Genomic DNA, 26,476 nt, shown 5'->3' with positions numbered 1-26,476 from the left:
TTCGGGCCTCCATTCTAAACCTGAAACATCCAAATTTTCCATGACCACTTAGATTTTCATCTTTTCATGCAGCCCACTAATTTCGGTAGATGTGTCACTGTGCTCTGTCCCTGTTGGGCCCCGTGTCAGTTTCTATTTTGTGAACCTGACATCAGAGCTGCCCAGCTGAGCTTAGGATGTTCCTCTGCAGCCTTCACAGCCCTGGCTGCTCCATTTATTTTCATGGATGATATTTTCTCTTCCGGAGAAAGTATTTTTTGGGAAAAAAAATTTTTGTTTTTGTTTTATTTCTAAAAAGAGTGTGGGGTATGGATAGCCGAGCCCACAGTGAGAACCTTATGGATATAGAAACAGCATTTGTGTCTTAAGCAGATGTATTTCCAGAGATGCTGAATCTTCTACTTGAACTCGAAGTCTCTTGAGAATAGGGACATTTTGTCATATTTCAAGCCTGGGTTCTGTGTCACCTTCTCCAAGAAGCCCTCCTGGGTTGCACCCTATCCTGTGAACTCCATTCCAGGCCCTCTAGCTTCTAGTGCTGTAATTTATTCCCAAGTGCTTCTCTTACAGACCGTGAGCCCTGCTGAGGGCAAGAATCCTGCCTCACTCATGTCCCTAATGCTCCACACTTAATCCTCAGGGCCTTCATTGATTGAGCAGTTGCAGTCAGCCTGCTGAGTGCTTTTCTCACATCATCTGACCTCTGCCTCACTGCCGCCCTGTGAGGGAGGAAATTATCATGATTGTTGTCGTTGTTATTCTCAGCCTCATTTTTTTTTTTTTTTTTGAGACGGAGTCTTGCTCTGTCGCCCAGGCTGGAGTGCAGTGGCGCAATCTCGGCTCACTGCAAGCTCCGCCTCCCGGGTTCACGCCATTCTCCTGCCTCAGCCTCTCTGAGTAGCTGGGACTACAGGCGCCCGCCACCACGCCCGGCTAATTTTTTTTTGTATTTTTAGTAGAGACGGGATTTCACCGTGGTCTCGATCTCCTGACCTCGTGATCCGCCCGCCTCGGCCTCCCAAAGTGCTGGGATTACAAGCATGAGCCACTGCACCTGGCCTCAGCCTCATTTTATGTCTGAAGAAACCGAGGCACAGAGAAGAGAAGCAGGTTGTCCTGCATGACACTGTTTGGCAGGGCCGGAGTTGGGATTTGAACCCCAGGCCTACCTGAGTGCAGATCCCTGCTCCTAGCGGCTTCGCTCCCAGCTCCTGGTAGGGCTCAATCATGTTCACTGACTGAGTGGGGAGGGAGCACTCCAGCTGGGTTCTAGGCGCTGCTGGCCCTGCGCATGCCCAGGCAAGACCTTCTAGCTTGCTTCTCCCTCTTTTCTCATCCCTTGGCACGGTTTGCTCCTTCTCCACCTCCTTCTTTTCCTCCTCCCTCTTCTCTTCCTCCTGTTTTTTCTCCTCCTTTTCCTCTTCTTCCTCTTCCATTTTTATCTCTTCTTCCCTTTTCTCCTCCTTCTGCACTTTTTTTTTTCTTTTTAAAAATCGAGACAGGGTCTGGCCATGTTGCCAAGGCTGGTCTGGAACTCCTGGGCTCAAGTGATCCTCCCACCTCAGCCTCCTGAAGTGCTGGGATTACAGGCCTGAGTCACTGCACCGGGGCCCCTCTCCTCTTCCTCCTCCTCCTCCCCCTCCTCTTCCTCTTCCACCTTTACCCCTTCCTCTCTTTTCTCCTCCTCCTCTTTTTTCTTCTTCCTCCTCCTCCTGCAATAGCTTATTGAGATATCATTTACAGACTATAAAATTCACTCGTTTGAAGTGTACAGTAATTTTTAGTAAATGTACCAAGTTGCCCAGGGATCACTCTCTAGCCCAGAACATTGTCCTCACCCCAGAAGGAAGCGCTGTACCTATTAGCAGGCACTCCCCCCCGCCCCCACCCCATCCAGCGGAAGCCCCTGGCAACAGTCGTCTGCGGTCTGTCTCTGCAGTCTTGCCTTTTCTGCACATTTCCTGTCAGTGGGTTCATGCAGCATGGCTCTGTTGTGTGTGGCTCCTTTCACGCAGCATGGCATTTTTTTTACGCATCTGCATTGGTCATATCAGGACTTCAGGCTTTTGCACTGGGCTGCTCCTTCTTGCTGGGTCCTGTCTTCGCTGACCACACCTACCCCGTCTGCCCGCATGGTGGAGAGAACCAATTGGGGCCAGGAGGGCAGTTGTTGGGTCAGGCTGGGAACTGAGAGGATGGAAAATGTGTTTGCTGTTCCCCCCCGCCACTCCCTAGTTGTGTGTTTTAAGTGATTTCAAACGTGCTGCAGCTGACAACACTCTTCAGGGCTCTGTGGGTTGGCTCTCCCCCAGGATTGGCTCAGAGGTGCCTTGTTTGGGGCAGATAACCCCGTTTTCTGATGGGCTGGCCCCAGTTTGGGCTCCCTCTTGTTGCTCTGCTAGCCAGGGGGGCTGAAGTGGATATGCCATTACCAGAAAAGAGGGTCTTGAAACGGACCTCAAGAGAGGGTTCTCGGATTTCATACAGGAAGGAATTGAAAGCAAGTTCCGGAGTGCCGTGAGAAGGGATAGTTGATTGAAAGCTACCGTGTTACAGAGTAGAGCACCCTCAGAAAGTGAGAGGAGGACCCCCCGCCCCGAGTTTGTTTTTAAGTTTTTCTTATAGAGGAGTGTTGTCTATGTAAAAGTTAAGCTAAGCTGTGTCTACTTGCGGGTGAGCTCACGGCATGACAAAATTGATTACTTTATTGATTTAAAGAAAACGTGGCACATGTATATACACCATGGAATACTACTCAACCACAAAAAAAGGAAGGGAATAATGTCTTCTGCGGCAACTTAAACGGAGCTGGAGACCATTATTCTTAGTGAAGTAACTCAGGAATGGAAAACTAAATATTACATGTTCTCACTTATAAGTGGGGGAGCTAAGCTATGAGCATGAAAAGGCATAAGAATGATATCATGGAATTTGGGGACTTGGGGGGAAGGTTGGGAGGTGGGTAAGGGTTGAAAGACTACATATTGGGTACCGTGCACACTGCTTGGGTGATGGGTACACAAAAATCTCAGAAATCATCACTATGGAATTCACCCATGTAACTAAAAACCACCTGTACTTCCCAAAACTATTGAAATATGAAACAATCTTGAAAAGCAAAACAAAAACCATCCTTGACATTTTAGTGTGGGAGTTTACTGAAGCGTAACTATAATTATCTTGCAAGCACATACTGTTATGGGTATTGGGACACCTGGACTCTGTGCTGATGTAGGAGTACGTCCTTGTAGGTATCTTTAGGCTGTTTCCTCAACTGTAAACATCCCATGACTATCTTGTGACCAGCAAGGAATGTGGCTTTTTAGTCTTAAGATGGAGTCGAATTGAACATGGCCTTACTCTGGCTCTACCAGCCGCCCGCTTCCCTAACACCACCAGGCACTCACAGCTAAAATTTTTTTTTGTTGTTGTTTGTTTTGTTTGTTTGTTGTTTTTTTTTGTTTTTGTTTTTGAGATGGAGTCTCGCTCTGTCACCCAGGCTGGAGTGCAGAGGCACACTCTTGGCTTACTGCAGCCTCCGCCTCCTGGATTCAAGCGATTCTCCAGCCTCAGCCTCCCGAATAGCTGGGATTACAGGCATGTGCCGCCACGCCTGGATAATTTTTGTTATAGTAGAGATGGGGTTTTGCTCTGTTGGCCAGGCTCGTCTCAAACTTCTGACCTCAAGTGATCCACCCAGGTTGGCCTCCCGAAGTGCTGGGATTACAGGCGTGAGCCACTGCACCCAGCATAAGATGTGTTGAGCCCTTACTGTGTACTGGACTCTGAACACTTTGTACGTACTACCTCATTCATGCCTCCCAGCGACCCTGCGGGGCAGGCACTATCATCATCCTTATTTTACGTGAAGGATCGGGGGTCCAGAGAGATTAACCAGCTAGCTAGTGTGGGAATGAGGCAATCTAACTCCATCCACACCCTTCCCCTGGGCCCAGGGATGCCTCTGTAAGACACCTCATCCTCTCCCTAGGCCTCAGTTTCCCCCTTTGGGAACCTGTTCTGTTCTGTCTGCGCCCTGACCTTTCAGGGAATCATAAACTGCTTGAAGAGGGGCACATGTCTGGCTTCCCTGGGTCCCCTTCGGTGGCCGACAGTGCAGTGCACACAGTAGGTCTGCCATCTTCATGCCTAGATCTAAAGATGATTTCATTGTGAGCGAGACTGGTGCTGGGACAACTGGGAATTCTCTGCCTTTTAGGGAACAGTTACAGAGCACTTATTAAACCCTTGGCTGGTGCCAGTCCCTGAGACCACAGAGATAACCTGGGACCCAGGCTTTGCCCATGGGGAGCTCCCAGCCCTGTGAGAAAGACAGGCCATCCTCACCCAGCACTTCCTACTGTACCCGAAGAGAGGGCGCAGTGACTCATTTTTTGCCGTTTGCATTAGGTTTAAAAGATGGTTGAACGTCCACAGAAGGAAAAGGAATTCTTGGCAGAGGGCCCTGCCTGAACATAGGCAGGGAGGCTGAGCAGCCACGTGTGCTTGAGCACTGGTTTGGCGAGGCAGCAGGCGGCGGCTGTATGGTGAAGGGTGTTGAAGGCTGAGCCAGGAATCAAGGCTGCTGGCCACAGATGCATTGATGATGGATGACGTGCTGGTGGGGCTGAGCATCTGAAAAAAAAAGGGCATCAGTTCCCAATGCAGGGCCCGGCATACAGTAGACCCGCAGGGAGAGCATGAGGAATGGGTGACCGCCTCGGGTCCTGGAGGGTAGTACTTCGTATGTCTGGGCTGCGGGATGTGGGAGGAATGTCACTGAGCCATTCCTCAGGTGGCACATGCCATTTTTGCCCCTGTCCCCACATAGGAATGCAGGCCACTTCTCACAGGCTGGAAGATGGCCTTGCTACATGCAAGTCTTCTGATGCTTAAATGTTGGTTAGTAACTAATTCAAACAAAATGGTGCACCACCTTCCTCTTTCCCCCCAAAAAAGAAAAACAACACTCAAAATTATGTCTAAGGGGGCTACCATTTTTCAACCTTTTTTTTTTTTTTAAGAATTATTATTATTATTATTTTTGAGACAGAGTCTCGCTGTGTCGCCCAGGCTGGAGTGCAGTGGTGCGATTTTGGCTCACTGCAACCTCCACCTCCCGGATTCAAGTGATTCTTCTGCCTCAGCCTCCCGAGTAGCTGGGATTATAGGCGCCCGCCACCACACTCGGCTAATTTTTGTACTTTTTAGTAGAGATGGGGTTTCAACATATTGTCCAGGTTGGTCTCGAACTCCTGACCTTGTGATCTGCCTGCCTCGGCCTCCCAAAATGCTGGTATTACAGGTGTGAGCCACCGTGCCTGGTCGAGACTGGGTACTTTAAAGAAACAGAAATGTATTTCTCACAGTTCTGGAGGCTGGGAAGTCCAGGATCAAGGTGCCAGCAGCTTTGGTTTCTGGCAAGGACCTGTTGCTTGTAGATGGTGTTGTCCAGGTTTTCTCATGCGGAAATGAGGGAGGGGATGGAAGGGGTGAGCTCACCCCTTCAAGCCCTTTTATTTTTGTTTTCAAATTATTTTTATTATTGTTTTTAGAGACAGGGTCTGGCTCTGTCATCCAGGCTGGAGTGCAGTATTGCAATCATAGTTCACTGCAGCCTCAAACTCTCGGGCTTGAGCAATCCTCCTACCTCAGCCTCCTGAGTAGCTGAGACTACAGGCACACACCACCACACCAGGCTAAGTTTTCCATTTTTTATAGACACAGGGTCTGATGATGTTGCCCAAGTTGGTCTTGAACTTCTCACCTCAAGCGATCCTTCCACCTCAGCCTCCCAAAATGCTGGAATTGTAGGCGTGAGCCACCGCACCTGAGCTCAAGCCCTTTTATATGGGCATCGATTCCACCCATGAGGGTGGAGCTGTCATGGCCTAATCACCTCTCAAGTGTTCCGCTTCTTAACACCCTCATCTTGGGAATTAAGTTCCAGCTGATGAATTTTGGAGACACACATACATTGAAACCATAGCCCTGGGGAATCCAGGCTGATTTCACCTCATGACCCTTAACCTCGTTACATCTGCAAAGACTATTTCCAAATATGGTCGCATTTGCAGGTTCCAGGTGGACATACGTTTTTAGGGGTCTCCATTCAACCCATTTTGGGGAGGAAGCCTGCTTTTGGCAGCATGGGCAAAGCCTTTGTGGGTGCCTGGCCCATAGGGTGGGGTCAAGTGGTGGGAGGTGCACAGGGGCCTGGGGTGGGAGGGAGCAGGTTGGATTTTCTCCCAAGAGTGATGAGGAAGCAGGGAAAGCATCTAAGATGTGTGTGGGTGGTGCCTCGGTCACATTCGTACTTGCAGGTGGCCGCCTGCCATGGAGAAGGGCCCCTGAGGGTGGGAAGAGAGGACACTTCCACTTCGTCAACCTCCGACTTCTGACGCAGCCACACTCCCCGGGTTGCCTGGGCCTACGGGGCAGGGTGGTGGCCAGGGCGGCCAGAGCAGGATAACTAGGACTGGGCACTGGGGGCAGCTTCTCCTGGGGGTGTGCCCTGGTGCGTTTGACCACCTCTGGTTGGGAGATGGGGACTTGAGGGTCTCCATCTTTGGCACCTGCCCAGCGGCGCTCCCCGCCCCTCGCCCCCCACCTGGTCCTAGATTGGCTCTGTCTGCACCTTGGACTCGCCGGGAATTGGACCTTTGAATGTCTCTTTTTATTCTTAGCTCCCTGCCCTGTCACCATTGTCACTGCCACCTCCAGCTTTCTCCCCGGCTGTTCCCGGTGCTCTTTGTCCCTGCCTCCCGGGCCATCAGTCTCGCTTGCTTTCTCCGACTTCCTTTGGGGTTCATCCCTTGCCCTGCCTGTCACTCTCCCATCAGAGCCCCTACCCCACCCATCTCCCTCTCCTCTCCCTCCATGTCTCTCATCTTTCTGTTTTTCTCCTTTCACCCTCTGTGTTTCCTGTCTTGCCCTTCCCTCCCTGTCTCATGCCTTTCCTGCCTGTAACTTCCTTCTCCTTCCTCTCACCTTCCTCCCTCTGCCCTGCACCTGGCCTGCCGTCCTCTCTTCCTCTCTCCATCCCGCCTGTCTCTGGCATCCTGTCTGCCTCCTTCCAGCCCCTTTCTCTCTGGGCGCTTCTCTGTCCTGGGCTGATAGGAGACCAGACAGTCAACCGTTAGCAGCCTGCATGCTCACTGTGGCCCCTGTCAGCCAAGGGGTGTCAGAAAGGCCCTGGCAGGCCCCTGTGTTTATGGCAACAGTCATTCAGTAGGGCAACCGCAAGTGCCGCATGCCCCGCTGTTCTATTAATCCCTCAGCAGGGCCTAACCCCAGACTTGACACTCATCAGCCAGTCAGCCAGGACCCGCAGCGCCAGGGGTACCGCCAGGCAGCTGGCATCATCCCTCCAGTGGTGCTGCCAGTGCAGAGGGACCAGCCCTTTTGCTGCACTTTCGTCAGTCAGCAGGACCCAGTGCTCTGGCTGTACTGTCAGCTGGGGCTGTCCTCTGACTGGTACTGTCAGCTGGGGAGCAGGGCTGGCTTTTCAGCTATACTGTCCGGCAGTTAGGGAGCAGGGCCCACCTTCTGACTGCACCGTCAGGGAGCAGGGCCGGCCTTCTGACTGTGCTGCCAGTCCCTGGCTCTGCCATCGCTGGGGCCAACCCCTGACTGTCAGGCAGCGAGCAGCTGAGACCCAGTGCCTGCTGGGAGTGGGGCGCTGAGAATCAATGAAACCACGGGCCTGCCTCTGAAGAGCTTTGAAGCTACCCCGTGGTTTTCTCAGCTGCTGCACCCAGCACCCTCTCCTTGTTTTTTGTTTTTTTTTTTTTTTTTTGAGACGGAGTCTTGCTCTGTCACCCAGGCTGGAGTGCAGTGGCCCGGTCTCGGCTCACTGCAAGCTCCGCCTCCCGGGCTCACGCCATTCTCCTGCCTCAGCCTCCCGAGTAGCTGGGACTACAGGCGCCCGCCACCACGCCCGGCTAATTTTTTGTGTTTTTAGTAGAGATGGGGTTTCACCATGTTAGCCAGGATGGTCTCAATCTGCTGACCTCGTGATCTGCCCGCCTTGGCCTCCCAAAGTGCTGGGATCACAGGCGTGAGCCACCACGCCCGGCCCACCGTCTCCTAGTTTAAGTGAGTTTCCTGTTAGTTGCTCTGTCTAGAGTTGGGTGGTGGGGCTGAAGGATGCAGTACAGATGGGCCCAGGATGTTGCTAGGGCAGTCAGTGTGCCAAGCTCCAGGCTGGGGGTGGGAGCCTGATGCAGAACCCAGGGCCTCTGCCCGGTGCCTCTGTGAACCCCTCCCCCGCCTCGGTTTTCCCCTCTCAGCAGCAGGAAGGACTTTGCCTCAGAAGCACAGCTGCCTTGCATCCGGCGCTCACTCACCCAAGTCTCTGGGTTATGGCCTCGGCTTATGGCGAGCAGGTGTTGAGTAGGGGATCCAGGTGCGTCTGGCTTGTATTTCAACCCCTGTCTCACAGTTTAGTTGCTGCTCACCTCAGGAACCTCTTTTTGACCCTGTGAGCTTTGGTTTCCTCAACTGGACAGTAGAATTGATGATACTGCCCTCACGATATGACCATGAAAACTAAACTAGATGGTTTGGCAGCATTCTACCTCGTTGAATCCTCAAAGCCCTGAACACAGGGATAATTCATCCCATTTTACACAAGGGGTAACTGAGGCTCAGGAAGATGAGGTGACTTGCTAAAATCATGCTCTTTTGAAGGAAACATCTGGGAAAGTTTGCCTTGGATTTGCCTGAGGTGTGCTTTATTTGCATTTTAATCTCTGAAAATTAACATTCTCCTCACTCCCCACCTGGTGCTGCAGCTGGCAGCTGGTGCCTCAGGGAGCTGATCCCTCCCTTCCCCAGCACCCCACTCCCCATGCTGGGCTGGGTGTCCACAGGAGTGGATGGGCCCAGGACTCATGGCTGGGAGGCCTGGGTTCCAGCCTTGCTTTAGTTACCAACTCACCACGTGACCTTGGCCAAGTCCCTTGACTTCTCTGGGCCTCGGTTTTCCTCTCTGTATAATGGGGATGGCCACACCCTCCTTCTAGGGGGGATCAGAAGCTTAGCTGAATTTAAAAGGAACATGACTGACATCAAAGGAGCCCAGTGAACCAATGGGATCCTGAGTTGATTTCCTTCCCTGTAACGAGCGGCAGGGCCTCCTTCTCCTCATGTGGTTTGGGGAGGAGGAGCCACATACACTTGGGCTCACACGCACAGCACACAGTCAGTCCACGTATGCACAAAACACACTTGTATGCACACATGCACACATACTTGACTCACGTAAAAGCATGTACACACACACTCCATGCATAAACACACACACACACACACACACACACACACACACACACACGCATTCACGCATTCAGTTCCCGGGCATCGCCTTCTCTCTTCTTGCCTTCTTACTGTGCAACTGAAAACCCTCCATGCCTACGGCTCCCGGGAGGGTGAGGGTCCAGGCAGCTGGGTTCAGAAGGAGCCGCCCCTGGACCCGCCCCACTGGACGAGAAGCCAGAGATGCCCCAGGCGGGGCTCATAGGACCGAGTGGTGGCTTCTCAGTTTCCCAGGCAGCCGTGGCCATTAGTGGAGCCGACTGGCTGGTCCCCTGGCCGTGAGCCGGCTTCTGAATGATTTATGCCGGCTTGAACTTGACTCCAGCGTGACAGGAGTGAGAAGAGCCGCTCCCGCTAGAGGAAAGCTGGAAACCATACTGTGCTCACCACATAACCTCTGGGTGCCAGAAATGGAGTATTACTACTGCCCCAGCCTGCTGAAGCTCTTGCGCTACCTCTGGGTGAGTGGCGGGGGGGAGTGCAAGCTCCAGGATGCGGTCACCTCCTTTCCCTCTCCTCCTGCTTCCTGTCAACTTTGCTTTTTGGCTGTGTCTGGTTAGCAATGTCTCTGTTTTCTTTAAGAAATGGTGGAGGTTACAAGGAAGAGAGAATGTTGGGGAAAGAGGAAACGGGCTTGGTTTGGGAGGTAGCGCAGGTTTGTAGGAAGAGCTGAGACTCCTGTACAGGAATGAAGATCCTGGATCCGATGTGGGCTTTCCTCTAGTCCTCAAGAAAACAGGAAGAACGAGAACCACGTCAGTGAGTTTTTCAGAAAGCAACATTTATTTGATTTAAAGGACTATTCTTTATTCTGAAATTACATCCCCTCTTGCCTCTGTGTGTGTGTAAGAATGTCCATCTTCTATGAGATGAAAATAGATTTTGCTTTCCTTTCCTGAACCTACATAGTGAGAGAAGAAGTTGGGACCCCTTCCCCCTCAACACACACACTGTGCTGTCTCCTCTGGATAACAGAGGAAGAAAAACCAGAACATTTTCTGATGAAACGCCAAAGTCAGGGAAGCTGTGCAGAAGTGCTTTGTGAGGTATAAAATGCTTTCAGGTCTCATTTTGACTTTGCGACTGCTGTCTGTGCCTGGGCAAGTTACTTCTCCTCTCTGGGTTTCTGTTTCCTCCTCTGTGAAATAAGGAGTAGGTGTAGGTGATTCTGGGTTGTGTGACATCCATCAGGGCTCTGGGAATAGAGGGACTTATCAAAGAATTGTCACGGGCTGGTCTCAGAGTTTTCCAGAATACTTGCCACTCGTTTCAGCACACCGAAAAGGGAAAGTCTTAGGAAATATTATCTTTCCCATTGCTGAGTGTTTGCAAATACTTCAGATGCCTTCTTGCCCAGAGAATTTTCCAGAGCTCCTAAAAATACAACTTTAGGAAACATTGCCTTTCAGCTGCCAGTCCCCGAGTATCTCACCTCCCTCCTGAGCCCCCCAGAGCAGTGGGGAAACAGGAGATCCCCCCAGTCCATATTGTTCAATCATTGGCATATGAACATTCTTATATAATAAACATAAGGCAACATTGATTGATTGATGGATGTTTTAATTACAAAAATAATGCATGTGCATGGTAAAAAGACATGGAAAATTCAGACAGGCACAAAGAAGAAAAGAAGTCTCCGATAATCGTGTTTTTGAATTGTGTGGTTTGCAAGGTCTGGATAACCTTGATGTGCTTGGCTGCATGTTGGGCTCTGGGCTCCGTGCTGGAGATGCAGAGATGACTAAGATACAGTCCATGATCCCCAGAACTTAGAGCTTGGCATAGGTGTTGAACTCATCGACAAACGGCTGCGATCTTATGTTCATTCAGCACACACTTACCAGCAGTAGTTTGGAGCTAGCGCCAGATACTTGGAATATAGGAGCAAGGCAGTATGGTCCCCTGACTCCATGGAACTTAGTCTGGTGAGAATTTGGACTTTGCTCAAGGAACAGAAACAAAGACCATGTGTGTGTTAGGATGGGGGTGGTGCACAGTGCCTCAAGGGACATGGTCTCATTGGGGTGTGGGGGCCAGGAGAGCCTCCCCAAGGAAGCTGAGTGCTGGAGGATGCCTAGGAGCTGGCAGTTGATGCTAGGGTAGGGGTCCAGGAAAGTGTGTGCCAGACAGAGGGAACAGCATGTGCAAAGGGCTGGGGTGGAGTCAGAGCAAGAGCCCGTGGCGTGCCCATGGTACATTCCAGGTACAGGCCTAAGCTCATCCTGGCCAGTAGAGGCTGGGCAGGGATGCCCTCAGCCTTCTAGGGGCAGCTTTGTGGAGTGACAGAGTCACAGCTCCTCACCTGGCTGTGACCCACCTCTCTAGTGACCTTGGGCAAGTCTTTTCCTCTCTGGGCCTTGGTTTCCCCATCTGGACCATGAAGAGGTAGGGTGAGGCAGTTTAGAATTCCTAGATGTGATAATGAGAGAGATTTCCATTTGTCCGCTGCTTTCTGTGGGTGACCAGGTCCTGGGGGAGTGAGGAGCCACACAGGCCCACCGCTGGTTTTGCAAATTACCCACAATTTCTCTGTCCCTCTGAGTCACTGAAGACAGCCTGGCACACGTGTTAACAAGACCAGGATCTTGGATTAGCCCTGGTGTCTGCACTTCTAAACTGGAAGCTCTTGCTTGACCTCTCAAGGAAGCTTGGGAATGTGGACCTGGATTCTGAGGAAGCCCCGTGGCCTTGGGAAGTCCAATTCAGCTTCCCAAACTTAGCTTCCTCATCTGCAAAGCGAGGCCCCGCTGCCTTCCTCATTGCTTGCTGGGGCGATTCGTTTGAATTCTCTAGCTCATTTCTGAAACCTAGAAGCTGCTCCCAGAATGTCAGCTCCTCCTGCTTCCCAGGGGGCCACCGTCAGATTTGGTGACCAGCTAACTAGGAATAATTGCAGAGAGCCAGGTGGAGGTGCTTACTCCCCTGCCACTCCTGTAGCTTGGCATAGTTGAGAACATGCATTCATCCATCATTTCTTCAGCATGGGCCCCTCCTCACTGCCCCTGGTCCCTGGTAATGTCACCCATTCACTAGGGTCTTCCCTGGTGAATGACCCCCTTCCCTTCTGCGTTCTTTGTCCTGTTATTCTACCTTGTTGTTTGTCTGTTTTTAGAGATAGGGTCTCACTCCGTCACCCAGGTGCAGTGCAGTGAATGATCATAGCTCACTGCAGCCTTGTCCTCCTGAGCTCAAGTGGTCCTCCCACCTCAGCCTCCAGAGTAGCTGGGACTACAGGTGCGTGCCATCATGCCGAGCTAATTTTTTAACTTTTTGTAGAGATGTGGCCTCACTATGTTGCCCAGGCTTGTCTTAAACTCTGGAGCTCAAGCGATCCTCCCACCTCAGCCTCCCAAAGTGCTGGGACTATAGGCGTGAGCCACCATACCCAGCCTGCAGATTTTTAAAGTTTTAAATAAATTTTAAAACATTGTATACATTTAAAATGTGCAACCGGATGTTTTGGCATATATACATAGTGAAATTAGTACTGCAGTCAAGCAAATTAACATACCGATCTCCTCCCGTAGTCACCTTTTATTTATAAACTGGTAAGAGCACCTGAAATCTACTCTCTCAACAAATTTCCAGTATATAATACAATACCATTAACTTTAGTCACCATGCTTTAGGTCTCTAGACATATTCATCCCTTTAGAACTGCAACTTTATACCCTTTAACATCTTTCCATTCCTCCCCCTACACCCCTCTGCCCCATTCTGGGTTTGTTTGTTTGTTTTTTAGGTACTCTTGCTCTGTCATCCAGGCTGGAGTGCAGTGGCATGATCTTGGCTCACTGCAACCTCTGCCTCCCAGGTTCAAGCAATTCTGTCTCAGCCTCCTGAGTAGCTGGGACTACAGGCGCGTGCCACCATGCCTGCCTAATTTTTGTATTTTTAGTACAGATGGGGTTTCACCATATTGGTCAGGCTGGTCTCGAACTCCTGACCTCAGGTGATCTGCCCACCTCACCCTCCCAAAGTGCTGGGATTACAGGCATGAGCCACTGTGCCCAGCCCTGCCCCATTTTGTTTTTATGTATTTGACTATTTTAGATTCCACATATAAGTGAGAGCATGTAGTATTTTGTCTTTCTGTGCCCGGCTTATTTCACTTAGCATAATGTCTTCCAGGTTCAATCATGTTGCAAATAACACGATCTTCTACTTTTTAAAGGCTGTATAATCTGTTGTGTGTGTGTGTAGATACATATAGAGAGGATATATATATATATTATTGAATATATATACATGAAGAAATTGAGGGGTGGCTCATGCCTGTAATGCCAGTGCTTTGGGAGGCCAAGGAGGGTGGATCACTTGAAGTCAGAAGTTTGAGACCAGACTAGTCAACATGGCGAAACCACATCTGTACTAAAAATACAAAAATCAGCTGGGCATGGTGGCGTGTGCCTGTAGTCCCAGCTACTTGGGAGGCTGAGGCAGGAGAATTGCTTGAACTTGGGAGCTGGAGGTTGCAACGAGCCAAGATCACACCTCTGCACTCCAGGCCGAGCGAGGCTGTGTCTCAAAAAAAAAAAAAAAAAAAGAAATAGAGGCATATATATATATATAGATATATATATATATGTGTGTATATATATGTATATGTGTGTATATATATGTATATGTGTGTATATATGTATATGTGTATATATATATATATATATGGAAACATGTTTCCATGAAACATGGAAAATTCAGATGAGTACAAAGAAGAAAATAAGTTTCTGATAATCTGTATTTTTGAATTCTGTGGTTCGCAAGTATATCTATCATCTGTCTGTCTCTCTGTCCAACTATACATGCCACAGTTTCTTTATCCATTCATCTGCTACTGGACACTTCGGGTGTGTCCACATCTTGGCTATTGTGAAGATGCTACATTGGAGCATGGGAGTGCAGATATCTTTATGGGATACTGGTTTCATTTCCTTTGGGTATATGCCCAGAAGAGGGATTGGTGGATCTATTCTCAGTTTTTTGAGGAACTATCATACTATTTTACGTAACAACTTATTTTAGAATACTTGAGAAAATTTACAAAGATAGTAGCGGGAGTTCCTGTGTACCCTTCACCCGGTTCCCCTAATGTTAACATGTTACTATAACCATGATTCAGTTATCAAAAGAAAGAAGTTAACATCGGTGCGTTACTGTGAACTAAACTCCAGACTGAATTCCAGTGGGGGCGATTTTCCCCTGCAAGGGACATTGGCAATGTCTGGAGACATGTTTGATTGTCACAGCTGAGGACAGGGGTGCTACTGGCATATGGTGGGTAGACACCAAGGATGCTGCTTTACACCCTATAACGCACAGGACAGGTCCTTCCCTCCCCTCCCCTCGACAGCACCAAGAATGATCCTGGCCAAAGTGTCAATCGTGACAAGGCTGAGAAACTTTGTCTTATTCCACTTTCACCAGTTTTGTCACGAATGTTCTTTTTTTGTTCCAGGATCTAGTTCAGGGTCCGACATTGTATTTTTTCGCTTTCAGTTTCATCCCTAGTAGGGCCTCATCACTGCCATCTGAATGAGTGAATCAGTGTGCATCTTTTTTTTTTTTTTTTGAGATGGAGTCTCTCTCTCTCTCACGCAGGCTGGAGTGCAGTGGCGCGATCTCGGCTCACTGCAACCTCTGCCTCCTGGATTCAAGTGATTCTCCTGCCTCAGCCTCCCGAGTAGCTGGGATTACAGGCGCCTGCCACCATGCCCGGCTAATTTTTGTATTTTTAGTAGAGATGGGGTGTCACCGTGTTAGTCAGGCTCGTCTCGAACTCCTGACCTCAGGTGATCCACCCACCTTGGCCTCCCAAAATGCTGGGATTACAGGCGTGAGCCACTGCACCTGGCCCATCAGTGCTTATCTTTTTGTGTGTCCACTGACAGCATAAAAAAATCTGCCATGTTATTTAAAAACAGTTTGTAAACATGATATTTAACAGCTGCTTAATATTCCTACCTGTTGTCAGCCTTGGTTTATGGGCTACTGGTTTCATTTACTTTGGATATATACCCAGAAGAGGGATTGGTGGATCTATTAGCCAATTCTTTGTGGTTGGACACTTAGGTTATTCCCAGGTGTTTATGGTATACGTAATTGTTCTCAGCCTTAAATCTTGATTCACATTTCAAGCTATCTCCTGTGTCAGCTTCTTAGAAGTGGGGCCAAGCGTGGGCTGCAACAGGTTTTCTGCAAAGTTGTCACTTGTTGGTGGGACGTTTTTAGCTTCCTGTTGGCGGCCTGAGTCCTTCTCATAGCTGCACTTCTCTTCTGGGGGGAGAAGCCACTATCACTGTCAAGCTTGGTGCTGGTGCAGCAACAGTTGGGGCATGGGGAGAGAGATTAAGTTTCTCTTTCAAACCATTAGTAAGAGCAGCTGAGGGCTACAGCCTCTGGCGTGGCTGTCGTGAGTTACTTAATCTCCTTTGTTGCTGAGATAACCTCGCCAGATGGTCCCAAGGCCTGTGGCCTTGCTGGGGCATCGGCATCAAGCTGCTCTCTTGGGGTTGTCAATTACAGCAATAGTAATTAGTGATATAAGCAATAGTAGTATGATGATAAAAGTCACTGTCACCACCACCACTCCTACTGAGTGCTCACAAAATCCTGGGCCTGTGCTAAGCGCCTTTCAGAGGGGTCTCATTATATCCTTATAAGAACCCCAGGGGGTTGATCTCGTTATTACTTGCATTTTGCAATTAGGGAAACTGAGGCCTTGAAAGGCTAGGTATCTCCTCCGAGGTCCCCAGCTAGGAAGTGCTGGAGCCTGTATTTGAACCCAGCTCTCCCTCTGTTATTTTTACTACTTCGTGGAATCTGATCTTCTGGTTTCTCAAGTGGGGAAACTGAGGCCCATGGTGTTGAAGCGACTTCCCAGCCTACAGGAAAGCTTTCTATGCATATCAAGCTTTGCAACGTGGAGGATGACAGAAGAATGTGGCACTAGGCCAGGCGGGGCTCTGGAGGGAGAGCCCTGGCCTAGAATCCTGTCCCTGTCTCTACTGGCTGTTTGGCTTTTGGTAAATCACATCATGGCTGTGGGCCTCAGTTTCCCTCCCTATAAGTGGCAGTGGTCAGCCCCACCTTGCAGGAACTGTGCTGAGGATTAGCTAAGAATAAGGGGCATTAGTGTCCTTGGCACAGGGCTGGACTTAGAGTGGGCATTTAATATCGAGATGGTCTTTGTTGGGGGCTGGGGAGGGCTCTGATATAATGGCAGGGACCCCCACCTCCTGTCCCACGCTCTTCCCAGCTGCCTCTCCAGCCCCACCCAGGGTCTGTGAGGCCGACTCTCGCAGGCTTCCTCCACTCCAGCCCCCCATGGCAGAGGCGGCTGCTTTGAGTGTAGTGAGGAACTGCTGAGTGGCCCGTAGGGTGCGACACCCCGGCTGGGGCTTCTGACAGCTTCTTGGGGAAGGTGCAGGTCCCTCACCTGCCCTTTTAAGATCCTCCTGCAGGGTCCGTGTTCCATGCCTCGGTCTCCCTGGAATGATGGGAAATCACTGTGGTTTTCATTGTGTTTCTAAGCTTCATGTCCCCACGTTTGACTCTGTGACCAGATTTTTGAATGGAAAATATATCTAAATGTGGTTAGTTCCACTGTTTTCTCCCCAGACCCTCTTGCTACTTGTTCATTTGGCTCTGGCCCTCACTCAGCATGTAATCACCTCTAGGTGACAGTAGTAATAATAATAGTCATGAAACAGCAAAAGATATTATCCTCTTTCACGCTAAGTGCCTCAGTGTGTGGGATGATTAATCCTCACAAATAGCCCTGAGGGGTAGATTTTATTATTATTTTACCAATGAGAAAACTGAGATTCTGAGAGGCTGAGTAACCACCGGATATGCAACAGCTGGCCAGGGGCAGAGCTGGTATTTGAACCTGGAAAGTCTGACTCCAAAGCTAATTTGATGACTACATGCAGTCTCTCTCAGGCAGGAAGGTTACTTGTGTGTTTACCACTGAACTCCCAGCCCTTGGCCCAGTGCCTGGCACATAGTAGGTGCTTAATAGACATGGGCTGGCCAGGTGCAGTGGCTCACGCCTGTAATCCCAAGACTCTGTGAGATCAAAGTGGGAGGATTGCTTGAGCCCAGGAATTTGAGACCAGCTTGGGCAACATAGCGATACTCAGTCTCTACAAAAAAATTTTTTTTTGAATAGCCAAGTATAATGGTGTATGCCTGTAATCTCAAATACTCAGCAGGCTGAGGCAGAAGGATCACCTGAGCCCAAGAGTTCGAGGCTGCAGTAAGCTAGGATTGTACCACTGCTTCCCAGCCTGGGCGACAGAGCAAGACCCTGTCTCAAAAGGAAGTAAAAAATAAAAATAAATGTGGGCTGATGGACCACCCTGTTGACCTGACATGTTGAAAGCTATTGTGGGTACAAAAGGCCTTATCGTAGTGCCTGGCACTCCACATGCACACCGTAAGCAATTACTGTTGCCAGCTTCTGAATCTCAGATCACAATGGCTTCAGTTTGTGCCAAGGGTCTGGTTTGGCTTTGTCTCGGCAATATCTGTGGCTGAAATAGAAGAACTGACTATTTTTGTGCTGTTTGAGTTGGGCCTGAGGTTTGGGCCACGGGACAGTTGGCATCATGAGAGATTTTCATCTGACTTGAGCTGTAGGTGCCTTTTTAGGCCCAGTCGTGGAGGCGAAAACGGGCTTGGAGTGAGTCTCTCCTGACTTCTAATCCCTACTGGGCCACTTGCTAATAGAGCATGGGGCCTCGAGCAAATCTCTTAGCCCTCCCAGAAACTCAGTTTTGCCATCTATAGAGTGGAAATATTGATAGCAGCTTCCTCGTGGGATGGCCTGAGGACTCAGTGAGGCGATGCAAACAAAGCCAGGCATACAGTAGGTGCTGAATAAGTGGTGGCAGCCGATGCTGGTGCTAGGCACCTGATGTGTCCTCAGTTCAGTTCAGTCGCATGCACCAGGCCCTGTCCTAAAGGTTTGGGATATATCAGTGCACAAGACAGCCATGATCCCTGCCCCAGGGACTAACATTCTTTTTTTTTTTTTGAGATGGAGTCTCGCTCTGTCGCCCAGGCTGGAGTGCAATGGCACGATCTTGGCTCACTGCAACCTCTGCCTCCTGGGTTCAAATGATTCCCCCGCCTCCGCCTCCTGAGTAGCTGGGATTATAGGGGCCTGGCCAGGAACTAACATTCTAGTGGGGTGTTCAGCAATCAACAATGGGCATATGTAAGAATGTTGTATAGTATGTCAGGAGGTGGGCTGTGCTGGGGAAAGACAGAAGGAACCAGGTAAGAAGGTTCTGGAGGGCTTGGGTGTGTGGGGCCTCTGCCACTCTAAAAAGGTGACATTTGAACAGAGACTTTAGAAGCAGGGAGAAAATAGGCCAGGGGAGCTTGGGGGGAAACAGGAATAGTCAGTGCAAAGCCTTTAAGGCCCAAGCATGCACAGGCACATTTGCAGAACAGGAGGGATGCCATGGTGGCTGCAGCAGACTGGATGAGAGGAGAGAGTGGGCAGTGAGGGCAGGGAGGTGACACAGCCTGAGCATGCCGGGCCTTGCAGTCACTCTAAGTACTGTGCCTCGTGCTTGGGGGCACCAGAGCCATGGGGGAGTGACCCTTTGAATAGGACTGACACAGCCCAGCTTGGCCTTTGAGTAGGTCCCTCTGGCTGTCATGTGGGGAACAGACTCAAGTAAGGGGACCAGTGAGGAACCACTGCAGTGGTCCAGGTGGGAGATGATGGCCAGTCAGACCAGGGGCAGGAGAAGAGGAGAAGTGGGCAGATTCTGGATCTGGTTGGAAGGTTGAGCCCCAGGATGTGCTCATGGATTGGACATGGGATAGGAAAGACATGAGTCATGGATGACCCTGAGAGTTTGCCATCTGCTAAAAGATAGAGCTGTCATCAGCTTTCATTAGGAAAACTGCAGGGTAGAGGGTCCTGGGGACAGATCAGGACCCGGGTTTGCACTTGTTGGTTGAGTTTGAAAAGTCGATTAGACACCGGTGTCAGCACATGTTCTCCACCTCCTCCCATAGCTCACCTTCCCCAGCTGTGCAATGGGAAGGCTCATTCATGCCCTGCCCATGCCTAAGAGTTGTTGTCATACTCAGGCGGGAGGGGAATTGTAAAGGATTAAAACATCAAGCCCTGTTGTGAGATCCCTCAGCCCCTTGGAAAATCCTCACCATTTCTGAGCTCCAGGAAGCGGTACCCAGAGCCTTTGGAGCAGGAGAAGGCCCTGCTCACATCCACTAGAGGGTTTGAGAATTCAGCTGGGCCCAGGCCAGCTCCCCTCAGCACCTTCCTCACTGTGACAATTTCAGACTCTTCGTTTTTTATTTTTATTTTTTTAGAGACAGGGCCTGGCTCTGTCACCCAGGTTGGAGTGCCATGGTGCAATCATAGCTCACTAAAGCCTCGAACATCTGGGCTCAAGTGATCCTCCCACCTTGGCTTCCCAAAGCACTGGGATTACAGGCATGAACCATCACACCTGGCCAATTTCAGACTCTTTGTCTGCCTATTATGGCCCCTCCAAGCAGGACCACTGCCCTGCCTGTTAGTCCACAGGGTCTTTGCCATATGTAAAATAGATTGCTTTTTACAATAATAAAAAGAGAGCCATGTGGTAACAGTGGCTTCCCAAGCCTAGACTTCCACTTTTTGGTTCTTGGTGGGCCTCAGTCACCCTCCCATGCTATTGGGAGCTTTGTCCTGAGAGGCTGAAGTGAACCCCACTCTCAGATGGAGGTCTTTGAGGCCCCAGCCCTAACTGTTCCAAAGCAGTGATTGCTGGGTGTCAGACATTCCAGGGCTTAGAGCAGTTAGAAGGAGCATGCCAATCTTGTGGCCGCTGAAAGGAACCGTAAATGCAAGGCAGAAGCTTGGGAGGGCTGGACATGTGGGCAAAATACTTCTAGGAGCCAGGATTCCAGGATGCAAATGCCATGTGACCCTGAGCAACTATTTGCCCTCTCTGGGACTCAGTTTCTCTGTAGGTATAATGAAAAATTGGACTGGAGTCTCTTAAAAGTTTCTTCCTGTGCACAATCTCCCAATTCTAAGAGTCCAGTAAGGAGTGGAGCTTCAGAGTCAGACAGATGTGGGTTCTAATCCAGCCCTCGCTGCTCTGTGACATTGAATAGGTGACTTCATGTCTCTGATCTTGTGTCTCACCTGACGATGAGAAACTCCCTCTCTCAGTTGAGGATGATGTAAGCATTTCATTGTGGAGACCAGTGGGGAGAGCACCTAGCACAGAGTAGGTGCTGTCTTTCCACATTTCCAAGGGAGGAATTGAACCCATAGGGCAGAAGTTGCTGGCTGCCTGGAGGGTGGAATGACTTCTCGATTGAGGCACTAGAGGGCACCCCTGTTCTAACAAATCACTTTGATGGGCAGCTGCTTTTTTTTTTTTTTAAGCGCGTGCAGAGCTACACGCTTTCACACCTGAGTGTGTGTGGCTATCTCAACAGCCATTGAGGCAGGGGTTCTGACTGTCCAAATTTTACAAATGAGGACACTGAGCAAAACCTGACTTGTCCAAAGGTTGCACAGAGCCTCTGCCAAGTCCAACATCAGGAGAGAATAGTGTGGAGTGTAAAAGAAGGAAGGAGACGGGAGGATCGTTTGAGGCCTTGGAGTTCCAGACCAGCCTGGGCAACATAGCAAGACTCCATCTCTACAAAAAACGTAAAAGTTACCCAGCTGGGTAGTGCATGTCTATAGTTCCAGCTACTGGGGAGGCTGAGGCAGGAGGATCACCTAAGCCCAGGAGTTGGAAGCTACAGTGAGCTATGGAAGGCTTGATGCAGGTCGATGCCGTCTCTGTGCCCTCTACCCACAATGTTTGCTGCTGGTAGGCAAATGGATTTTCCAGAGCTGAAAAAGGACTCAGATTTGGGGGTTTCAAGCTGAGTGGATGCATGGTTTCTGTGTTTGAGACAGAGTTGATGAGTGTGGAGCCAGGATACTGTGACCTTGTACCAGCCACCGCCCCCTCTGGGCCCAGCATCTTCTTTGCTGAAATGCATTAACTTATCTCATAGTTGGCTTGCCGTGCACGTGTATTGAGTGCCTACCCTGAACTAGGCCTGAGCTGAGTCTTAACACCTGAGTAGGACAAGAGAAGATGGGCATCCAAGAGGCTGAACCACAATGCGCAGAGGCCAGGCACCTCTGGAAGAGGTGGGAGATTTGAGAGTGTCATTGATTTTATCACTGTGATTGGAGCCCAGAGGACACAATGTAACTATTTCAATGGTTCAGCAATGCATGGATGACAAGGTTGTCAAGGAATTTGGTCTGAATTATTACAGTTTAAGGAAACCTGATGTTGGCCAGGCCTGGTGGCTCATGCCTGTGATCTCAGAACCTTGGGAGGCCCAGGTGGGAGGATCACTTGAACCCAGGAGTTGGAGACCAGCCTGGGCAACATAGCAAGACCCTGTCTCTACAGAAAATTTAAAAATTAGCTGGGTGTGGAGGTGCATGCTTTCAAGTCTCAGCTGCTCAAGAGGCTAGGCAGGAGGATCACTTGAACCCAGGAGTTGGAGGCTGTAGTGAGCTATGGTGGTGCCACTGCACTCCAGCCTGGGTGACAGAGCAAGACTCTGTCTCTCTAAAAAACAAAAAAACAAAAAACACCTGATATTTTATATAGAAATTCTGAAGCAGGGATGCACAACTGCAGGTGTTTCATGTTGCTTTAATATTTTGTATCAAATATATTTATATTAATAAAATATAGGCATGTTCATGTTGACCTAATATTTTCTAGCTATAATATAAATGTAATAATATCGTAATCAGAGATTTTTATTTTGCTCCTCCTATGTGCTGGTGTATTAGTTTTCCAGGGTTGCCATATTAAAAAACCAGAGACTTCTGAATGGCTTTATTAAACAGAGGAAATGTATTTTCTCACAGTTCTGGAGGCTACAAGTCCAAGATCAAGGTGTTGGCAGGTATGGTTTCTCCTGAGGTCTCTCTCCTTGGCTTGCGGATAACCACTTTCTCTCTGTGTCCTCACACCATCTTCCCTCTGCGTGTGTGCGCTCCTGTCTGTGTTTCCAAATTTCCTCTAATGAGGTTAACAGTCAGATTGGATTAGAGCCCAACCTAACACCCTTATTTTAAACCTAATGACCACTTTACAGGCCCTATTTTCAAATAATAGTCACCTTTTGATGTACTGGGGGTTTGGGCTTTAATATATGAATTTGGGGGGAATATATTTCAGTCCATAACAGCCAGGTACTAGGAAAAGCACTTTAGAATGTTTCTTTTTATCTTCACAACAGTCCTAGAAGAGAGGCACTGTTATTATGTGCATTTAACAGATAAGGAAAACAAGGCTCAGAGAGGTTAGCTCACTTGCAGAAGATCACACAGCTGGTCAACAGTGGAGCCAAGATTTGATCCCAGGCTGTCTTACTCTGGAGCCTGCATTGTGTTAGTTTATGTTTTTAATTTGACCTTAATCCTAGGGATACCTTTTCCACATTCTGTTGAATTTACCAAGCTATCCTCACGCCTCATTGTACTCTGCCCTCTTCCTGTTAAGGCCTAGATTGGAAAAGACCCAGATAGCGGGGAAGAAAGCCCTTTGCCAGACCCCAATGCTGCCCCAGCCTGCCTGGGCCCCACCTGGCCTGTTTGGCTACCTGCCCAGGGGGGCGTGCCTGGGGCCACCCCCTTCCAGCTCTGCCCTGACCGCCCCTATTTGCCGAGAGCAGCCTGGGCCCAGTGAAAGCCTCCTTTGTCCTCCAGTTCATTCCTCCTAGAGGGATGACCTAAGTCTTGTCTTGAGGACAAAGCGGCGGCCTGCCACGTGAGTGCAGGTCAGCCCCAGTAGTCTGCAGAGTCTCCCAGCCTAACTGATAGGGGTGGCGGCCTTAGTTATGGTTTGCCAAGTTTAGTGGGGTCAGGAAGGCTGCAGAGCCCCTCTGTGTCCTGAGAGATAATGCCAGTGGCTCCTGTGTGTATAAAACTTGACAATGGCTTATGTCTGTAATCCCAGCACTTTGGGAGGCCGGGGTGGGCAGATCACCGAGGTTAGAAGTTCGAGACCACCTGGCCAACGTGGTGAAACCTCATCTCTACTAAAAATACAAAAAGTAGCCAGGCATGGTGGCACACGCCTGTAATCCCAACTACTCAGGAGGCTGAGGCAGGAGAATCGCTTGAACCGGGAGGTGGAGATTGCGCCAAAGCACTCCAGCCTCGGCGACAGAGCAAGACTCTATCTCAAAAACAAACAAACAAACAAAAAACCTTGACAATGTATAAAAGGTGTTTTATGGTTTCTGGTTTATCTGATCCTCCCAGATTCTGCAGGGTGTGCAGGGCAGGGACCTGTTGAAGAAATGCCTCCAGGCCAGTTATCAGTTGCCATAACAAACGACTCCAAAACACAGCAGTGCAAACCAACCACTGTTCATTATGTCCATGGATCCTGTGGGTCAGAAATCAGGCAGGGCTCGGTGAGAGTGGCTGCTTCCTGTCTGGAGTGTCAGCTGGGAGCCTCAAACAGTTGAGTGGTAGAACCATCTAGAGTCTTCTTCACCCATGTGTTTGGTGCATGTGATGGTTCAAAAACCAGGCTTCCCTGGGACTGTCAACCAGAGCACTGAAACACGTCCACTCCTGGTGGCCTGGGCTTCCTCACGACATGGCAGCTCAGGGCTCTGGAAGTGAGTGTTGTGGCAAAGAAGGCAAACGCCACACTTCCCTTTGTGATGGCTGCAGCCGAGGACTTATATAGCGTCACTTCTGTTCTCTGCTGGGCCATGCAGTGACAAGGGGAGGGGACATGGACCCCCTTCTCAATGGCAGGAGTGGCAAAGAATGTGTAGCTGCATTCAAAACCACTGCACCTTGTAGTAAATCAGATGTGCCCAGGTGACATTCACTGAGCACCTACTCTGTGCTGGGCACTGTGCCAGGGACTTCATGTGGACGCTTCTCTCAGTCCTCTCAGCAGCCAATTCAAAGCCATTGTTTTCCTGGGAGGCATTTGGCCTGGGAGGGCAGAGGAGCCAAGGGGAACCAACACTGCTGCTGGCAGTTTGGTGTTGAGTATGCCACAGTCGGAAGATGTGGGCTGATCTTTTTCTCTTCCTCCTCTGAACTTAGAATATTCCTTGAGTTCTTGAAAATCCTGAGATGTCTGAATCACCTCACTCACCAAACCCTCCCTCTGGTGTATATTTCCAGCAGTTTCTCTCTCCCAGTCTGCTGAGTTGCCCCCACCTGCCCCCCATAACCCCCTGTCTGTCCTGCGGCTCCGTGAGAGGGGCATGTTGCCTGCTGCTGGGTCTTTTGAGGAACCACTGGGTGGGGCCTCATGGCCCTGACAGGAACCAAGTGATTGCTCACCCTGTGTGTGTGAGCTGGTGTTTCTATGACTTCCTTCAGATCCAGGCCTGGTATTCATTCCTCCGCCTCCCCACAGCCTGATAGACAGTAAGTGCCCAATATATGTTGAGTGAAGCAAACTGATAAATGGTGAAGGAAGGAAGGGAGGCTGTTCAAGAGCAGAGATTCTCTAGTATGCACATCTTGTCCCTGACACATAGTAGGCACTCAATAAATACCCACTGCAGTGGAGGAATGAAAGAATGAATGGATGAATGAGACTGTTTGCAAGCAGAAACAGCCCCTATCTTTGTATCCCGGTCACATAACACAGTGCCTGACATCCAGGAGTTTCCATCAATGAATGTTATGCTGAATGAATGAATGAACCACTGAAGTGAACTCTATCAGTAGTGGCTGTGTCTTGTTTCATATCTATATGCCCCGTGCTTAGCAGAGGGCTGAGTACACAGCAAGTGCTCATTAATCATTTATAGAACTGAACGAAAGAGTGAAAGAAAACAATGAATGCGAAAATGAAACTTTTCATCCTCAGAGAGCATGTCTTGTTCATCTCTGTCTCTCCACTTCCTAGCTTAAGGTCTTGCACACAGCAGGTGCTCATTAAATGTTAATCTGAATGAGTGAGTGAGTGGGTGAGTGAAAAAGTGGTTCTTGTGGGTAGGGACATGTCTTGCTCATTAGTTTCCCCACTTCCTAGAACAGGGCTTGGCACACACTAGGTGCTGAATAAATAAATATGTGTTGAGCTGAACGCATGAGTAAGTGAGTGCATAAATGAAATCCTTGAGGAGAGGAATGTATCTCGTTCATCTTTTCCCTCAGATCCTAATGCAGGGCCAGGCATAGAGCAGGTGCTTAGCAAATGCTTCCTGCGCTGCCCTGACCTTTGTAGGAGCATCCAGCTGTGAATGAATTGATAAGGGAAGCCCGGCTGGGTGGACCTCGCCCATCTCCATCTGCCCCCTGTCCCATCCACTGAACCTCACTGCAGACTTTTCCTGTTCTTCGGTCTGCACAGGTGGACAGGAAATCCCCCAAAGGCCTGCCGGAGAGCTGTTTCCCATATTTTCTCCACACTGGGCTGGCTTTGAGTGTGACCAAGGCGCCAGTCCGAATCCCAGTGCCGTCTGGCTGTGCAACAGTACCCCCCAGGGACCCCTCTTCCTGATCACGTTAGCAGTTCTAAATTTAGAGCCGGCTGAGCCGTTTGCACCAGGCAAGTAAAGCCGGGGAATGTTCTACTCACAGCCAGCCTAAAGTTACCATTTTCAGCACTGACCAGGCCTGTTAACCCCCAAACAGATGAGCAGTAGGCATGGAGAGAAGAGTTAAGGCTATGGGGTGCAACAGAACAGGGTTCAGATCTACCTCTTTGACTTCAAATTTATAATCCATGACAACAAAATCACTTATGTGAGCCTCAGTTTTTCTCATCTGTAAAATGGGTATAATAAACCTTTATTCCACCCCTCCCACCCCCCACCCCACTGCTGCCTCTGGGATCTTATTTACCAACCTCAGCTACATGTCTTGCTTTTCCAGACTTCTCATGCTGAATCTGCCCACTCTCAGAGATTTAGTTTGGAATCAGTAGATACCCAGAAACTGTTCAAAAAACTGTGTCCCCACCAGGCACGGTGGCGCATGCCTGTAATCCCAGTGCTTTGGGAGGGCGAGGCGGTGGATTACCTGAGCTCAGGAGTTCGAGACCAGTCTGGCCAACATGGCGAAACCCTGTCTCTACTGAAAATATAAAAATTAGCCAGGCATGGTGGC

At 49.7% G+C, this 26,476-nt stretch overlaps 2 protein-coding genes across 4 annotated transcripts in view; one reads left to right on the top strand and one right to left on the bottom strand.

Moving 5' to 3' along the window:
* Positions 1-26,476, bottom strand: part of CRYBB2 (crystallin beta B2) — a 679,427-nt gene that overhangs the window by 512,667 nt on the left and 140,284 nt on the right. The gene's annotated exons all lie outside the window — the stretch shown is intronic.
* Positions 1-26,476, top strand: part of KIAA1671 (KIAA1671 ortholog) — a 247,451-nt gene that overhangs the window by 111,894 nt on the left and 109,081 nt on the right. The window contains exon 1 of one of the 3 annotated variants that reach the window (XM_058431683.1): positions 9,582-9,779. The exons of the other annotated variants lie outside the window; for them this stretch is intronic. Within the exon in view, the coding sequence (XP_058287666.1) occupies positions 9,729-9,779 (51 nt within the window). The 5' untranslated portion in view covers positions 9,582-9,728. Of the gene's footprint in view, positions 1-9,581; positions 9,780-26,476 lie in introns of those variants that run through there. 3 annotated transcript variants of the gene reach the window in all.

This window comes from Hylobates moloch, unplaced genomic scaffold, assembly GCF_009828535.3.
Source record: "Hylobates moloch isolate HMO894 unplaced genomic scaffold, HMol_V3 SCAFFOLD_19, whole genome shotgun sequence".
In the NCBI taxonomy this organism is placed as follows: domain Eukaryota; kingdom Metazoa; phylum Chordata; class Mammalia; order Primates; family Hylobatidae; genus Hylobates; species Hylobates moloch.
Note: the sequence above shows the minus strand (reverse complement) of the source record. Positions and strands in the feature narration are given on the sequence as shown.